This window comes from Argentina silus (assembly GCF_951799395.1).
Source record: "Argentina silus genome assembly, chromosome: 6".
NCBI lineage: Eukaryota > Metazoa > Chordata > Actinopteri > Argentiniformes > Argentinidae > Argentina > Argentina silus.
This window is the reverse complement of record NC_139660.1, coordinates 19,177,142-19,195,850: the sequence shown is the minus strand read 5'-3', so window position 1 is coordinate 19,195,850 and position 18,709 is coordinate 19,177,142. Positions and strand designations below refer to the sequence as shown.

Sequence of the window (18,709 nt, the reverse complement as noted above, 5' to 3'; positions counted from 1 at the left end):
GTATATTTCAGAGCATGTTGGGAGCGGTGGAGGAACAGAGGACAATAACGTTCACGGTGAAAAGACGGTTAATTCAGTGTCGGCATAGAGTGCAGGCGGTCATTAGCGGCTGTCAGAGAGAGGAGAGTGGGGGGGGGGGGAGAAGAGGGAAGGAGGAGGGAGGAGGAGGGGAGGAGGAGGCTCATGGATTACCCGTTTGATCTCCAGACCGTGTCCGTCCCAGAGACTGCGTTTGCCCTCGTCTCTCGGGCAGGTACATCGCATCCCGCCTGCCCCCAGAGGTGTGAAATGAACCCCCCCCCCCCCCCCTTACCCCTACCCCAACATACTAGAGATCTGGGGCACTGACCCAGGCAAAGAGACACCATAGAAGTACTGTAAGAGCATTGGGCAGTGTAGGACAGGGAGATTACGCCTTCCATACAGGGACATCCATACCAGTGGAAGCTGGTGGAGGTAGAAATCCGAGGACGGTCTCATTGTAATGCATGGAATGGAATGAGGAATGGTATCAAACACACGTGTGAGCCCATGAGCCCATCCTCCGATTTCTGCCTCCGCCAGTCTCTCCTGATCCAGACATTCAGGGCTACAGCAGGCTGCGCTCCGGAAGGGAGGATAGACTCCTGTTTTAGCTGCTCTGGGACAGGTAATCAGGGATCGGACTAAGCAGAACCAACTCACCCAGCTAGAGAAGAGTGTTGACCCGTAGATAGGGGTCAACTATGATCCCTCTGACGCCCAGCCATCTGGCCTGACCGCTCATTAAAGGCACACACACTTAACCCCTCTCTCTCCCTCTCTCTCCCTCTCTCTCCCTCTCTCTGTAATTCAGGCCATTCAGCATCACTTAGTGCCTACACACACACAATGGGAAGTATGGGACACCAGCCTGGCAGACCTTGGGCTGGATGAATGGATCTGTTACACTGAAACAGTTTTACAGGATGGCCACCGAGGCCAGAAGCTACAATAACAATCAAGCGATTCAAGTATCGGAGACCTTTTCTCTCTCTCTCTCTCTCTCTCTCTCCTTCTCTCTCTCTTTCTCACTCATTCTCTCTCTCTCTCTCTCTCTGCTTCAGTTGCTATCCAGCAGAGCAGGTCTATATTTAGCAGCTGTTTTTAGCCCTGTCTGTTCCTCCAAGGTCTCCCTCTCCCTTGTTTTGAGGGGATGATTGAACAGGCGAGGCTGGTGGAGGCAGAAATCAGAGGACGGGCTCATTGTAACGCATTACAATGAGCCCCGTCCTCCTATTCCTACCTCCGCCAGCCTCCCCTGTGATTACCATACAGTGCAGTACGGGACTGTTTGAATTAAGCTTTCAGAATATTTGATGTTGGAGTTGGCTCAAAGCATTCTTCTGTGAAATGTGCTGAACATACAGAGCGGGAGCCCTCCAGAAGCAGTCTGTTGAGCAATGACAAATCTGTTTCACAGATTGCCTTGAATTTAGTCCTCTGAAATCATAAAAGGACTCCCCCGTCCCTGTTTATTTTTGGACCGCTCCAAACTCAATCTCACCTCACATCCCATTTCTCTTGTCTGGGAATTAAGGGTACCCCAGTGTGGGATCGGAAGAAACAGCTTGATTTAGATAAAGTGACAAACTAGATAAAGCATTCATTTCATTTCACATGCTGATTTGTTTGTCATAAGTCGATAAAAAATGCAGAAGTTTGTTTTATGTTCAGTGTCTCGATCTGAAAAACAAATGTGTGTGTATGTATGTGTGTGTGTGGGGAGGGGGGGTGGGGGGGTCAAAGCTTAAGTAGTGACAGGGTAAGTGTGGGGGACACTGAGTGTTTGACCCACAGCCTCCCACTCTGCTGGATACCAAGGAGCATGTGATGGGGATGAACGCCCCCCCAAAAAGTGACCTTTGACCCCTACCCTTTCCTCTAGGTCCCTCACACCCACAACTGACTCCGCCATCCATGCTTCTGCCGGATCGCATGACGCTCTCCAGCCACGAGCCTCAACAGGCAGCACAGCACACTCAGCCTCCACTTCATGTAATAAGCTAAAGAATGCAACCTCTCTGGTTTTAAAATCACATTAAGTGTTAAGTGACCAGAGAAAACATGGTGCTGTGTGTGTGTGTGTGTGTGTGTGTGTGTGTGTGTGTGTGTGTGTGTGTGTGTGTGGATGTGGGTTTGTGTGTGTGTGTGTGTGTGTGTGGGGGGGGGGGGGGGTATGGGTGTGGATGTGGGTTTGTGTGTGTGGGTTTGGGGGGGGGGGGGGTGTGTGTGGGTGTGGGTGTGTGTGTGGGGTTTGTGTGTGTGTGTGTGTGTGTGTTCACATGCATGTGTGTGTGTGAGAGAGAGAGAGTGAGAAAGGGGGGAGAGAGAGAGAGAGATAGATGGAATAATGTGATTGGAATGGGGGGGTGGGTAAAGGTTGTACATTCACTTTGAGATGTATAAATAAAAAAAACATGCTTTAACATGAATGTCGATTCTCAACTCCAAACTTAAACAAACAGCCGGCTTTCTCCTCTTCGCCTGAAGGACGCTCTCATCCAAAAAAAGCTACCTGCCATGACAGGACATGCTATTTCCATCTCAGTCGTTTCTGGGTGCATCTGTATCAGTGCTGGATATGGAGAGAGAGAGGGAAAGAGGGGGAGAGGGGAGGGGAGAGAGGGGGGGGGCAGAGGGAGGGGGAGAGAGAGAGGGAGAGATAGAGAGGGGGGAGAGAGAAAGAGAGAGAGAGGAGGAAGGGAGAGAGAGAGAGAGAGAGAGAGATCAAAGGACACTTGACAGATGTGTAATATAGCTGAAGAGAAAATAATCTGAACAATTAAGTAAACATGAGTGTTGGTGGTGCTAGTGTCCAGCAATAGTGACACACACACACACACACACACACACACACACACACACACACACACACACACACACACACACACACACACACACACACACACACACACACACACACAAATGTATGAGATGAGGACATGGTGATCCCTATGATGTATTGAACTCAAACCCATGTTAAGGATTGTCTTCTCTCTAAGTAAAGAGACCCACTGTACAGTATGTACACTGTGTGTGTGTGAGTGTGTGTGTGTGCGTGCATGTACTATATATGTGTGTGTGTGTGTGTATGTGTGTGTGTGTGTGTGTGTGTGTGTGTGTGTGTGTGTTTGAGTGCTTAAGTATGTGAGAAGGAATAAGGTTGTCTGGATTGTGTTACTTTACGCCTTTGGGTAAATTCACCAAGTATAGAACTTGATTTTATTGTGTCACACTATCGTGGCAAATAAGTATACAGTAGTGTAACAATTAGAAGAAAACAGCTGCAGCTAAATCTACCTCCTCAGTGTCATCAGAGTGCATTAAACATGCATGTCAAAAGGTCATAGGTCACCTCAGTGGCATCAGCCTGCGATTGGCTGAAAGCTCTATGCCTCAAACGCTGTTTGCGTCCAAAGAAAACACAGACGATATGGCAAGAAATAACATTTAAGCAAATGTGCTCTTATTGATCTTGGTGGCGTTGTTTCAGAAATGTTTCATGCCAAGTCTTTGCCTTAGCCAGTGGATAAAATAAAGACATTTTAGAGATTATGGCTACATTAAACAGAGACTTAGCGAGGTGTGGTTTTTCACCTCCATAAGGAATTTCTCACATCGTGGGCAGGCTCCAGGGAGAATGGCGAAAAAAGGCCATAGAGACCTCCTCCATGATGACGCTGTCCTGCCTGCTTGCAATTTATTCAGTAAAATCTAACACTAACTCATGGCAAAAGCCAATACCATCAACCACAGAACACAACACACACCCATGTGCAAGCGCGCACATGCACATGCACATGCAGACATGCACATGCACACACACCCACGCGCACGCACACATAAACCAAGATAGAGAGCATGACCAAGCAGAATAAAACGCTTATTCAGCCTCTTTTCCTTTGTGTGTGTGTGTGTATGTGTGTGTGTGCACGTGCGTGCATGCGTGCATATATGTGTGTGCGTGTGTGAGTGTGTGTGTGTATGTGTGTGTGTGTGTGTGTGTGTATGTGTGTTTTAGCCCATTCCATCTACTCTATATAAACATGGGCTCAGGAGAGTACCTTCTCAGCGGGAGCCTGGGTGTGGATCATCTCCTCGGCTATGGCCCTTTCAGATATTACAGGCCTGGCATGGTGTCATCAGGAACGTTGTGCAGTCACAAAGGTAGTGTTTGGCCCATCTCCGGGTCACTGTAATTCCTTCTGGTTTTGAGAGAGGTTGGTCTGGGGTTGGTCTGGGCTTGGTCTGGGCTTGGTCTGGGGGTTGGTCTGGGCTTGGTCTGGGGGTTGGTCTGGAGTTGGTCCAGGGGTTGGTCTGGGGGTTGGTCTGGAGTTGGTCCAGGGGTTGGTCTGGGGTTGGTCTGGGGGTTGGTCTGTGGTTGGTCCAGGGGTTGGTCTGGGGTTGGTCTGGGGGTTGGTCTGGGGTTGGTCTGGGGTTGGTCTGGGGGTTGGTCTGGAGTTGGTCCAGGGGTTGGTCTGGGGTTGGTCTGGGGGTTGGTCTGTGGTTGGTCTGGGGTTGGTCTGGGGGTTGGTCTGGAGTTGGTCCAGGGGTTGGTCTGGGGTTGGTCTGGGGGTTGGTCTGTGGTTGGTCCAGGGATGGTCTGGGGGATGGTCTGTGGTTGGTCCAGGGATGGTCTGAGGTTGGTCCAGGGATGGTCCTGGGTTGGTCTGGGGTTGGTCCTGGGTTGGTCTGGGGTTGGTCCAGGGTTAGTCTGGGGTCGGTCTTGGGGATGGTCTGAGGTTGGTCCAGGGATGGTCCTGGGTTGGTCTGGGGTTGGTCCGGGGTTAGTCTGGGGTTGGTCCAGGGTTGGTCCGGGGTTGATCTGGGGTTGGTCTGGGGTAGGTCTGGGGTTGGTCCGGGGTTGGTCTGGGGTTGGTCCGGGGTTGGTCCACTGTCTCCTCTAACACCGCTCTCACTCTGGCTGCTGTCCTGCAGGTGAACTCTTTCACTCTCAGGCTGTGTTGTGATTACTAAAACGCCAACCCAGTACAGTAGGTCTCTCCTGTAAAAGACATTTCTCAATATCTCAATGGGACTTACCTGGTTAAATACAGTTAAACAGAATCCACTGGGCTACCCCAAGCCTCCAGAGAAAGACCCCGATAAATCTTGGGCCAGCTGAGACGGCACAATGCTTTGAAGTGTCTGAGGTGTCATTAGAGTGTGGCAACTAGTGATCTGCTGTGAAGGAGGAGAGTTCTGGGCGGGTAAGTGAGCTGTAGGTCAGGTAGATGAACACTGCCCTGTCTTCCCTACATGTCCTACTCACTGATTAACCTCTGTGTGGGGGCAGCGCATGGCCCCTCTATGTCTGGGGAGCTCTGGGGACCAGGATTAGACAGGTCCTGGTGCCCAGATTATTTATTATCCTGAGTATGGAGCTTCCTGAAACTATCGCACCGAAATAGATAAGTGGTAGATGGGCGGTATGGTTTAATTTTCTTGTTACAGTATATGAATGTGGTCTGATGGCGCAGTGAAATTACACATCAACATTGGTTAAGAACATCTTTGCATTGAAATGTTACAGTAGAATTCTAATTCACTGACTAGATTATTAATCATTATGCCCCAGACATTAAAGCGCGTACATTACAGATTGGTAGGAGTAGTACTTGACGGCTCACAATGACGTGCAGTATATGAGACCATGCTGCTCTCTAGTGGTCAGATGATGTCAATGGGGACAATAGTAACAACACTGGGTGGAATCCTACTGTAACTCGAGATCTGCACGTGTCGCATACATTTCCAATGTATATCAATGCAAGATTTACGTGAATGTCGAATGTCGAATGTTATACACTCCGATCTGGAGTTAGGACTCCATCCTCTGTTTTCACAGACTCATCTGGAGGGATATAGTGGAAACATTTAAACATCAATTATATGATGGCAAGAACCGCATTTGGAAGCTGTTTTCACATGCTCACACATTCGTCATGTAAGGTGATATCAAATAAGTGTTAAAAGTGTCCTTTTAATGAAAACATTTTTAATAAATGGCTCACACTCCTCTCTCGTTGTGTCACCTGACGAAGGCTATTGAACCAAAACGTTGGTAACGTTACAGCAATGAGCAAACAGTCTGCGACATTTTGCGAACAGGTTCTACTTCAAGGCGGTCACAATTTTAGTTCCACCAAACTGGTCCACAAGAGATTACTCCAAAGCAAAGACTGAGGTCTATGATAAGGTATTGAGATGTTAGTATAAAAACCTGCGATGAATCAATCAAATATTCTTTACACAGAACATTTTGTGTTCAAATTGAAGTTATTGATCAAATCAAATCATTTAATCTAATCCGTAATCTGTTGACGTTCACATCACTGAGCCTATTCTCTAATCATGAACAATTTGATAATCATGTACTTACATATTATCATGTATATACATACTATTCATAATAATACCATCAATGATGGAGCATGAACTACCATGAAATACCATGAGATTCCATGGGCCTTTAATTTCCCCTCACCATTTAATTTTTGTGAAATATTAATTGGAAAGCATTCTCTAATTACTGCATATCTATTTAATACTTATAAAATCTTTAAATTATATGTAAAGATTCTGTTCAGATGTCTCATTTTCTCTGTTTCAGTCAGACATAACCATTGACCACCCAAACCTTTCATATGGAAACAACCTTTACACTCGTTAGTACGGTGAATGTGGATCACAGGGCTGGTTCATTCATTTGACCCCAAAATTCATGTTAGATATTAATATGACAGAATATTATGGACCCAGAGGTAAGAAGTAACTATCATAAATGCCTATTGGTAACACTTTGTATGAGGCACACACCTGTAAAACATTGCAACGCATTATAGGCATGTATGATGTCTTATGTCTTTATAACACAGCAGAATGTGTTATGTCTTTCAATAAGTTTAGTTTTTTAATGGATGCAAAATAGCTTATAAAAGCTCAGGATAGCTCATTATGAGGTAATATAACACTTTATAATGCAGTCATACATGTTTATATAAGTCCTTTAATGCTCTACAGTATGAACACATTCTAAGTGCATGCTCTAATAGTGTTACCATTTTATTTTCCATTGTTAACCCTCGTATTGTGTTCACTTTTTGGACCCTTTGGAACTCTTCGGGTCAAATTGACCCGGGACATAATTTGGGCTTTAACACACTTTAACCCAGTACAGAAATCTATTAAAAATCTTGACTTATTGCTTGAATTCCGGCTCTAATATCATTCCTGGGTCGGGTCCTTGAATGGGCATGAATGGGCTCATCTAAGATGGGGAGTTTATGATGAATATAATGAGAAACAACCATTCTACAGATCTTCTAGCCTTGTAGCTGAGGCAACAAGGTAATGTTATTCATCTAAAGAAAACAGTAAAAAATAATCTATAGAAAACATAAAAAATTATACTCAATGATACATAATTAATGTATAGTCGCAAATATAGCCTTTTAAACATGCATCGATTATTTTTGACATGGTCATGGAGCAATATGAACATTTATATTGTAGGAACTTGGGTAACTTGGCCTTGCCCAAATTGGCCCACTGTAAACTTGCTTTTATGGATGGTTGATAAGGGTTTTCCGTAAACTCTGATGAAGGTCTATCGATTCTACATAGCTACAACATTTTTAAACCATTAAATATTGAATTATAATCGAAAACATTTCCTGCACTTACCACTCCCCTGAATTATCATGGTAAAACACTTTTAGATGAAGAAAAGACAGGGGCCCATCCTCATCCTCATAGTTTCATTGTTAACTGAATGTGATTTTTCAGGTGTTCCATAGACACTACAGGGGACAACTATAATTTAAGTGATGCCTCAAAGGGTTGTGCCAATGACCTGTCAGGGTTACCCACCAAAGGGTTGTGCCAATGACCTGTCAGGGTTACCCACCAAAGGGTTGTGCCAATGACCTGTCAGGGTTACCCACCAAAGGGTTGTGCCAATGACCTGTCAGGGTTACCCACCAAAGGGTTGTGCCAATGACCTGTCAGGGTTACCCACCAAAGGGTTGTGCCAATGACCTGTCAGGGTTACCCACCAAAGACTGTGCATTCATTCACACACAAGATCCAGACAACCGCTGCATCTATCATGTACCTTCAAAGCCTAAAGAGTATATGCTCTTCACAGCCTCTCCAACATTAACATCTACAGTATGATATCATGCTGCTCTCTAGTAGCCAGAGGATTTAAATGGGGGAAGATAATGTTATTAGTCTGCCTTCAAAGACTCAGGTGGAAAAAACAGGTGGAAAATGAAGATGTACAGCAAATGAATTAAGGGGAGAACTGTCCAGAGCATTTGAATCAATGTTGAAGGAACGTTGTTTTCTATCATCAGTTAGTTTTTTGTTGTTGTTGTGAGGGGTTCAAACTTCCTCATTGTACCTAAGATAATCAGGTAATTCCAAACCACATGATGACAGAGACATATGATATCATAATGATTGGGACAAAAGGGTAATTCCTTGCTCATGGACACATAATAAAAGGGCAGTCCCTTTACTGGAAACATTTCATGAAGACTTTCTGATAAAGTTTATGATTAATTGAACTGCTGATGTCAGGCTATAAAGGTTGTTCAAGGGTCATTCGTTGGTGCAGTGTTGGCCATAAAGCTAGAGTGAGTGACATGTAGCCAAGTAAACAATATTTAATACAGAATTCATGAGAGCATTTTCCATTTACATTCTATGAAGAGTGGTTAGACCTAGAATGGAAAGGAATGCAAACACGTGTTTGATAACATTCCTGTTTGATACCATTCCTCATTCCATTCCATGCATTACAATGAGCCTGTCCTCTGATTTCTCCCACCACCAGCCTGCCCTGGATACAGTATACTGTTGATTGATGTTTTTCTGATCACTGCCACAAAGTCTCTGTCATATTCTGAAGTAAACAGGAAATGGTCCCCTATAAACTCAATGCTTTTGACACAACATCAATACAGCCTTATATCTGTTTTAATGACCCACAGGGCACAAATACTGCATGACCTTCAACTTACAGGGAAATCAGGCACTTGCAGATACTAATCTTGCTGAGAAGATGAATCAGACTTTAGCCACCAACAAGTATAAGTACACTGACTGCAGCTCTGCTTACTTATATCACTGAGTCCACAGCCATGGCCTGTAGAGCAGTGTCTGTGTTGCTGCTGGTCTACCTGTCAGGGTCTACCTCTGGGATCAAACTGGAGGGAAATGGATACACAGACATTCTGATTGCCATCAACCCAGCAGTGCCTGAGGACCCGCTGCTCATCCAACAAATCCAGGTAATGAAGAAAACAACAACCAAACATTCGCACCCTCCTAAAACATGACTCAAACACTTCTTTAATGCATCATGTGTTTTTGTGGATCATCAGTTTGAAGTAGTATACTGTATGCCCCTTGTAAATATCTTCAAAAGTGTGTAACTTTATATATTTTGCCTTCGCCAAGAAAGATTTTAAAAAGAGAGGTGAATCTCAATGTGACTTCTCTGATTAAATAAAGGATTAAAAAAAAAAAGCCATAATAACCTGTTAAAATAGTGGAAAATTTAAGACATGCTACAGTATACTGAGGAGCATATTAAATATGTTTTAAAAAATAAATAATGAAATACCCTAACTTGTTTTCTTCCTTTCTCTAGCACTGCTGATGGCACTTGTTCTTATGGAAGGTTTTACTTACGATGACTGATGTATAGTTGATTCACTTACTTAGACAAATGTACTAAATTAAAGCCGATTTGGATAAAAGTGTCTGCTAAATGACTTAAATGTAAAATGTACATGTAAATTTATGCAAAGCATGTCATGATAATATATGGTACCTTGTCATTAATACAAGAGTCCCCTTGATATTGACAATTCCTTTTTCAAGGGGAGACCTCTCCCATGATGTCACATCTGGTTGGGGTGCACCCATACAATCATCACTGTATTCAATAAGGATAATAATGCATAGATGTTTATCGAGGAATATACGCACAAAGACATCAGCCTGGATGCCAGTCTGTTTCTACTTTAGCTAAGCCATTTATTGCTGGCATGGTGTATGTAGTTAAACACCTATACAATTTACAAAGGGTTCACAATCTTACAATACTTTTCTACAATATCTACTTAATAATTATTTTCAGGACATGGTGACCAAGGCCTCTTCTTATCTATTTCAAGCTTTGAGCAACAAATTGTATTTCAAGAGTGTCAACATTCTAGTGCCACCGAACTGGAAAGAACAGTACTCAAGGGCAACTACTGAGACATATGATAAGGTGAACATTTTAATATACACTGCACAGGACAAAATCCGCTTATATATTTCTGTGATATACTGTGTGTGATTTGTTTTCCAAAGGGGCAATTTGGGATTGGTACATCCATGATTTTATTTTTAAATTAATGATATATAGCCATTGATTCTTGAAGAATATATGTAACTTATACATGTCTCTTAGTTCAACTATCTTACCCCATCAGAACACAACGTTTAAGCTTGTTTTACTCCTTTGTTTGTATACAATGTTATTGTAAGCAAACCCCGTACAGCTTCAAAACACGGTTAAAACCATCATGTTGATCTCATGGATGGTCAGCATCCATAGCTTCGTCTATACATTTGAGAGTGGTTACATTTCTTCAAGCCCATCCCTCAGCTGTTTACCAAAAAATGTGATGGGGAGACCGCTTCGTTGTTGTTTGAATCCCAGATTGCCCCTTTAAGTGAAATAAAGAAACAAAGCTGGGTCATATTACAAGCTTGTGTTTGTCTGTTGTGGTGGAAAATGTCAAACACAATGACTATTTTGGAATTGTCAAAATAAATGCTCAATTACTGCTCAGAGCAGTGTAATCAAACTTTGCATCCTGTTCCAGGCCAACATAGTGATTGATGAGCCAAACGATGTATATGGAGATGAACCTTACACTCTCCTGTATGGTGAATGTGGATCACAGGGCCGGTACATTCATCTGACCCCAAAATTCATGTTAGTTAATGATATGACTGAGCATTTTGGACCCAGAGGTAGGAACTGCCTTCTATCAGCATATACTGAACTAGTTGATATTGTCCATGCCAACTGCAGCATACAGTATTTCCTGCTTTTGTCCTCCATTCTTAGAGCGGGTCCTTGTGCATGAATGGGCTCATTTGAGATGGGGGGTTTATGACGAATTCGATGAGAACCAACCATTCTACATCTCTGGTGGCAAAAAAGAGGGAACTAGGTAATCATTTAATTTGTATGAATACAAAGATTGGAAAGAGCTATGTGGAGTCTTTAACAGTCTTACAATGCACTGACACATAGAAACTATGTTTTTGTTTTATTAGTGACACTTTACCCCATTTTGTACTGCTATTTGGACAGAAGTAGAAAACGGAAATACATTATTGAACATTTAAAAGTGAGGACGAGATAAATACGTCAATGTCCTTTCATCACAGCTTTGTCATACCTCTTGCAAACAGTTGTTGTAATGTATTGTTGTTGTAACAGTTACAATTGAACTGAAGCCCAATCAATACGTATGTATACATTGCATTGCTTCTACTAGCTTAATCACTTATGGTAAAATAAAATTTTCTTCTATCTAATCTTAGATGTTCCAAAGACATAACAGGTGTATGGAAAAATGTTACAACTAACAAGCCATGCACTGAAGATTCCAACGGTATACCAATAGACAACAAATGCCATTTAATTCCACATCCCAATCAGATGACCAATGCCTCCATTATGGATCGTCAAAACCTACAAGCAGGTTCAGTACGTAAAATACCTCCCTGGTATTGAAGTTGATTTGGATGTACTGCCTCATGAAATCCATCGTAGAGGATGTAGTGGTTAATATCAGTGTGTTTTGTTTGTCAGTAATATATTTGTTTTTGTTGTCTTTTGTGAAATGTTATTGATAATGAGAGGTTCACTTTATAGAATAATAATTAATAATAATAATAGCAATTTTCATTAGAAATGTGCATACTGAATACTGTATAACCAAAAACAACACTGAAGAGGAGCAAGACCAACAATAATACTAATCCTTGTTGTCTTCACACTCTAGATAACAGCGTTTTGCACCACGGACAATCACAACACTTTGGCTCCAAACACCCAGAACAGGATATGTGACAGAAGTACTATGGACGTGATCCTCTCTTCTGATTCTGTGGATGGAGGTATCCTGGAGTTACTGGAGCCTCTGAAACATCCCAGTCCACCACCCACATTCACGGTGGTACAGAGACGACAAAGAGTCATCTGTCTCGTCCTTGATGTGTCAGGGAGCATGAGGGTACAGTACAGTAAATGTTTAGATGCAACCACTAACTGTACATGATTGACAGTATGCTGTATTTGAAAAACTTTATTGAATTAACAGCTGATTCACAGTGTGACATTGACTCTGAAGTATTTTACGGGGTCCTTAAAATGCCCACCGTGTCAAATATACAAAAGGTTGATATGAATATAAGATCTGTCTTAAAATTCCTTAAGGCAAGGTGAAATGAATATTGAAATAAATAATTATTGTGAAATATTTGTGACTCTTGCTAAAGAAATACTTGTGTCGAACTAATTTTTCTGTTGTTTGTTCTCTGCAGGATGCGAGAATCTTGAAACAACAACAAGCAGCCTCTCTGTTCTTGAGGCAGATCATTGACGACCAATCTTATGTTGGGATTGTAACATTTAATTCTGCTGCTTCAGAAGTAAAACCATTAACTTTAATTACTGGTCCTGCGATCAGGGAGGAGTTGGTGGACCTTCTGCCAAAAATAGCTAATGGAGGCACAGATATTTGTGAAGGCCTTCGGTTCGGTTTTGAGGTACATACTGTAAATGAAACATGAACATGAAACGTGGCCCCTGTAATCAACATTACCATTAATTAGAAAATAAGTATTGAGATGACATACTGTATATGACAGGTCTGTACATCACAATCATAATCCCATCTGGAATATAATGATCAGACTCATACGGTACGTAAACACATGTCAAGGCCACGATTATATAATGAAATGAAAGTTACAATTTTAGGTTCTTAAAAAAGGTGACAACATCGCAACAGGAGATGAAATAATACTCCTGTCTGATGGGGAATCAAATACGCCCATGAATTGTTTGGATTTGGTCGAGGAAAGTGGTGCGATTGTAAACACTATTGCTTTGGGAACAAACGCAGACAAACTTTTGAAAAATATATCAGATATATCAGGTGAGGTAAACAGCATTTGACATGAAAAATATTGCTGTGGGAAGTTAAAGTTAAAGACAATATCAGAGCTGCTAAAATTGATGAACCACTTCCATAAAATAATTGTGTCTGCAGTACAATACAACATTACCATGAAATTCGTAGTGTAAAGGATGTCTTCATTACTCATGTTACAGGTGGGGAATATTTCATGGCGATAGATGAATTGAATTCCAACATGCTTGTGGATATCTTTGCTTCACTTACGACATCTGATGGAGATCTGACACGGCAGACAGTCCAGGTGAGGTGGAACAGCAGGTCACAACAATCCCCAATACATCAACATTCAGAGTCATTTGAATATTGTGTCCCATTTCTCCTGACAGCTTGAAAGCTCTGGGTGGCGCTCAGAGCCCTCTGATTGGATGAATGGCTCTGTATACATTGACAGAACAATTGGAAATAACACAAGTTTTTTAGTCCTTTATGAGATCAAGCCACCTGACATCCTTGTAACCAGTCCCTCTGGACAAATGTATGATATAGATTTTGAGCATGATGCTGCTACAAAGACTTTCACACTGAATATTCCAGGAACTGCAGAGGTGAGTCTTTGTGTGCATTTTTTTTCCAACCAGATGCAAGTATTCAATGAACCAATAAAGTGGCATAAATTCCTAATGTAATCAAAATGTTGTTATTGTTATGATTGTGTTACTTTGTCAGTTGACTCCATCTCAAGGGTAATTTAGTTATTGCAATAGTTGTGTATGGACCATATCTCATGCATGATTGCAAGTTTGAATGAATTCTGATAATGTCATCTGATCTGAAATTGTAGACAGGAAAGTGGACATACAGTGTTAGGAACGATGAAACAACGGCCCAGTCATTGTCAATAACAGTGACAAGTCGTGCTGCCAGTGAAGATGTGGCCCCTGTCACGGTCAAAGCCCACATGAACCAACAGTCCAGCGATGGCAGCAAACCCATGGTGGTGTTTGCAGAGGTCAGCCAGAATAGACTTCCAGTGATACTGGCAAATGTGACGGCCATGCTGAAGTCTGACACTGGGGAGAGGGTAGAGATGACACTGTTGGATAATGGAGCAGGTGATGTAATGAGCTTAAGTGGAAGCGGGGTTTCAGAGAGAAATATTGCTGCATCTCATTTCCCCACCCTTTCTCCTGAGGTGTCCAATCCCCTAAACAGATTAATAGTAATACGATGAATATATATTCATATAATATTGTTCCCTTTAAAATACATGTTTAGAAGTGCACAAGTCCACACTTCAGGAGAAGTGCGGAGAAATGGGATGCATCAATAACCTTCTTTAAGTTATGATCGTTCATGTCTCGCTCAAAGAACACTCATTCTCTACATCGCAATTTATTTCAGGTGCTGATGTTTTCAGGCATGATGGCGTCTATTCCAGATACTTCACTCAAATGAAAGGGGGCAAATACAGTTTAAAGGTGAAAGTACAGGGCCAAGACAGAAACGGCAGCTTCTCACTGAAGAGACACAGCGGTGCACTGTACATACCCGGATCTGTGGTTGATGGTACAGTTAATTCTACCTAGAACTCTGTCATGCATTTAATTGATGACTTACTGCATTTCCAGATTAAATGAAGTGCATTTGTATGTGGTTAATCACTATCCATATCTCTAACAATAAGTAGATCACTAACTGTACAAACAAGATTGATCAATTTCTTGTGATCGTTTTGTCAACATAATTCTTAGTTGCTGTTTTATGATTTAATTCTACAGGGAAAGTGGAGCAGAATCCCCCAAAGCCTCCAGTCAGTGAGGACAACCTGCAGGCAGACGTGGGCAGCTTCTCCAGGACAGCCATTGGAGAGAGCTTCATTGTCAATCTTCCACCTGGTGTCCTTCCCCCAAATTTCCCCCCAAACAAAATCTCAGACCTGAACGCAGAGATAGAGGAAGACACAGTGCTGCTCACCTGGACCGCACCTGGGGAAGACCTTGACCAGGGCACAGGTAGAGTCAAAGAGCATATCAACAAGTCGTGGATATTTCTCCTGGCTTTTGCTAATATTAGAGCAGAGAAATCAAACTGGCAGTACGGGGGACAAATGCGGCCCACAATCCTTTCTTGTGGGCCCTAAACTGGTATTAGATTTAGATTAGATTAGATTCAACTTTATTGTCATTGTGCAGAGTACAAGTACAGAGACAACGAAATGCAGTTAGCGTCTAACCAGAAGTGCAAAATAGCAGAAAGTGCAATGAACAGTATTTACAGGTAGTGCAATATATGAGCAGTAAGTAGTGCAGTATAATATAAGTAGTGCAGTGTAAGCAGTATATGAGTAAGCATTAGCATTATAGCAGAGTAAATAAGTTACAGTATGAACAGTGTAGCAGCATATGAACTGTATAGGTAATGCAGTCTAGCAGTATATATATGTATTAACAGTAACATGAGGTAGATAGCAGAATAAATATAAATATGGAATGCCGTATGAACAGTATAAACAGGTATGTACAGTATGTGCAGAGTATTAACAGTAGTATTAAAGAAAATATAAGGATATGTGCATTATGTGCATTATGAACAGTATGAACAGTATGGACAGATATGTACAGAAGGCCCTATTGGGAATGTTCATACACCCCTATGCTTGAACTACCATGACACTGGTCAGGCGTAAATAATTATAGTAACCACAGACTACCTAAACTCGCACTGTCAATTTCAATAAATATTTATTTTTGATTTGTTGAGTTCATGGAAAAGCCAGCTGGAGATTGTTGCTATCCTTAACTAATATGCTATATTTTAAACCATCACTATTCAATGAGACATGTACAGCAGTATTCTTTATCTAAGTTTTGCGATACCTGAAATATCCCCTCATGAGGATGGTAAGACTGACGTGGGCCCCTTGGATATTTGAGTTTGAGACCCCTGATTAGAGTCATGTAATATGTACTTTCCATAATATACAGTGGGGGAAATAATTATTTGATCCCCTGCTGATTTTGTTAGTTTGCCCGATTACAAAGAAATGAGCGGTCTATAATTTGTATGGTACTTTTAGTTGAGCAAATAGAGACTGAATATCAACAAAGAAGTCCAGAAAAAAACACATTATATAAAGTTATAAATTCATTTGCATTTGATCGAAGGAAATAAGTATTTGATCCCCTACAAACCAGCAAGAGTTCTGGCTCATACAGACCGGTTATATCCCCATGAGGCACACAGATTAGTCCTGTCACTTTAGGAAAAGTACTCCTAATCTCTGCTTGTTATGGGTATAAAAGACACCTGTCAATAGAATCAATCTCTTCCATTCCAACCTCTCCACCACCATGGGCAAGACCAAAGAACATTCAAAGGACATCAGGGTAAGAGTTGTCGACCTGCACAAGGCTGGAATGGGCTACAAGACCATCAGCAAGAAGCTTGGTGAGAAGGAGACAACTGTTGGTGCAATTATTAGAAAATGGAAGAAATACAAAATAACCATCAATCGCCCTCGGCCTGGAGCTCCATGCAAGATCTTGCCTCGTGGGGTAAGGATGATCATGAGAAGGGTGAGGGATCAGCCCAGAACTACACGGGAGGAGCTTGGTAATGATCTCAAGGCAGCTGGGACCACAGTCACCAAGAAAACCATTGGTAACACACTACACCGTAACGGATTGAAATCCTGCAGTGCCCGCAAGGTCCCCCTGCTCAAGAAGGCACATGTACAGGCCCATCTGAAGTTTGCCAATGAACACCTAAATGATTCAGAGAAGGCTTGGGAGAAGGTGATGTGGTCAGATGAGACCAAAATTGAACTCTTTGGCATAAATTCGACTCTTCGTGTTTGGAGGGAGAGAAATGCTGAATGCTACAATCCCAAGAACACCATCCCCACCGTCAAACACGGAGGTGGAAACATTATGCTTTGGGGTTGTTTCTCTGCTAAGGGTACAGGACGACTTCACTGCATTGAGGGGCCAATGGACGGGGCCATGTACCATAAGATCTTGGACGAGAACCTCCTTCCCTCAGCCAGAGTACTGAGGATGGGTCGTGGATGGGTCTTCCAGCATGACAATGACCCAAAACATACAGCCAAGGCAACAAAGGAGTGGCTCAAGAAGAAGCACACTAAGGTCATGGAGTGGCCTAGCTAGTCTCCAGACCTTAATCCTATCGAAAATTTGTGGAGGGAGCTGAAGCTTCGAGTTGCCAAGCAAAAGCCTTGAAACCTTCAGGATTTGGAGAGGATCTGTAAAGAGGAGTGGACCAAAATCCCTCCTGAGATGTGTGCAAACCTGGTGACCAACTATAAGAAACGTCTGACTTCTGTGCTTGCCAGCAAGGGTTTCTCCACCAAGTACTAAGTCATGTTTTGCTTGGGGATCAAATACTTATTTCCTTCCATCAAATGCAAATGAATTCATAACTTTATATAATGTGTTTTTTCTGGACTTCTTTGTTGATATTCTGTCTCTATTTGTTAAAATAAAAGTACCATAAAAATTATAGACCGCTCATTTCTTTGTAATCGGGCAAACTAACAAAATCAGCAGGGGATCAAATAATTATTTCCCCCACTGTACATCCACTCTAACACTGCCATTTGCAGTATTGAACCAGTCCTTACATTTCACAAGAATCGAAAACATTTATAAAATCATCATTGTACTGTCTGTGTTTAACAATATTGTACGTTTTCTGTCATTTATTTTAACATTTCAATTTTGTTAGCTAAAGCCTATGAGATCCGCTACAGTGAAGACATTGAGCTGCTCAGATCCAACTTCAGTGACGCTCATCTGATCAACACATCCAGCGTTCCACCAAAGACAGCAGGCTCCCTGGAAAGGTTCTCTTTCACTCCAACCAACGGCACTATGCAAGACGGCACCACTCTCTTCTTTGCAGCTATAGCAGAAGACGCAGATATGAAGACTTCTGAAACATCTAACATTGCTCGAGTGACCATGTTAGTCCCCAAAGCACCTGGTAGCCACGGTGGTGGTGTGAATATTACTGCCATTGCTGTATCAGTCACAGTATTGACCGTGGTGGCTTGCCTGATAGCTGGTGTAACTGTATGTGCAGTCAAATCAAAAAGGGTTATTCAGCCTTAACATTGGGGTAATGATGGTGGTAAACAATGAATCAGTGTTTTGTGTACTGGGCCAAAAATAATCTTGCTTTTCTTAAAAGGTTAATAACATTACTGCAGAGGTGAGGTGACAATGAATGATCATCATATCTTCAGTATCAATAATCAATAATGTGTTTTTACGGTCCTATAAATCTTGATTGAAAGTTAAGCTTGATAAAGCTCAAAGAATTGGTGGTGGAAACAGTGGAGCCCTTCACATGAAATTCTCATTTTTGTAAAAATTGTAAACATAAACACTGTAGGAAACACAAGAAGGCAAAGGGTGACTGGAACTATGTACTTCAGACAGGCAGAC

General features: G+C 42.2%; 1 protein-coding gene across 1 annotated transcript; it reads left to right on the top strand.

Annotated features, from left to right (window-relative positions):
• Positions 1 to 9,170: 9,170 nt before the first annotated feature.
• On the top strand, positions 9,171 to 18,373 carry LOC310806300 (calcium-activated chloride channel regulator 1-like; the record flags this gene model as incomplete). Its single annotated transcript, XM_083672352.1, has 12 exons — positions 9,171 to 9,320; positions 10,175 to 10,309; positions 10,911 to 11,061; positions 11,159 to 11,242; positions 12,220 to 12,335; positions 12,646 to 12,778; positions 13,439 to 13,545; positions 13,631 to 13,849; positions 14,086 to 14,356; positions 14,646 to 14,810; positions 15,023 to 15,256; positions 17,988 to 18,373. 12 exons carry the CDS (start codon positions 9,171 to 9,173, stop codon positions 18,371 to 18,373), a joined length of 2,151 nt encoding a protein of 716 aa, XP_083528478.1.
• Positions 18,374 to 18,709: the final 336 nt, after the last annotated feature.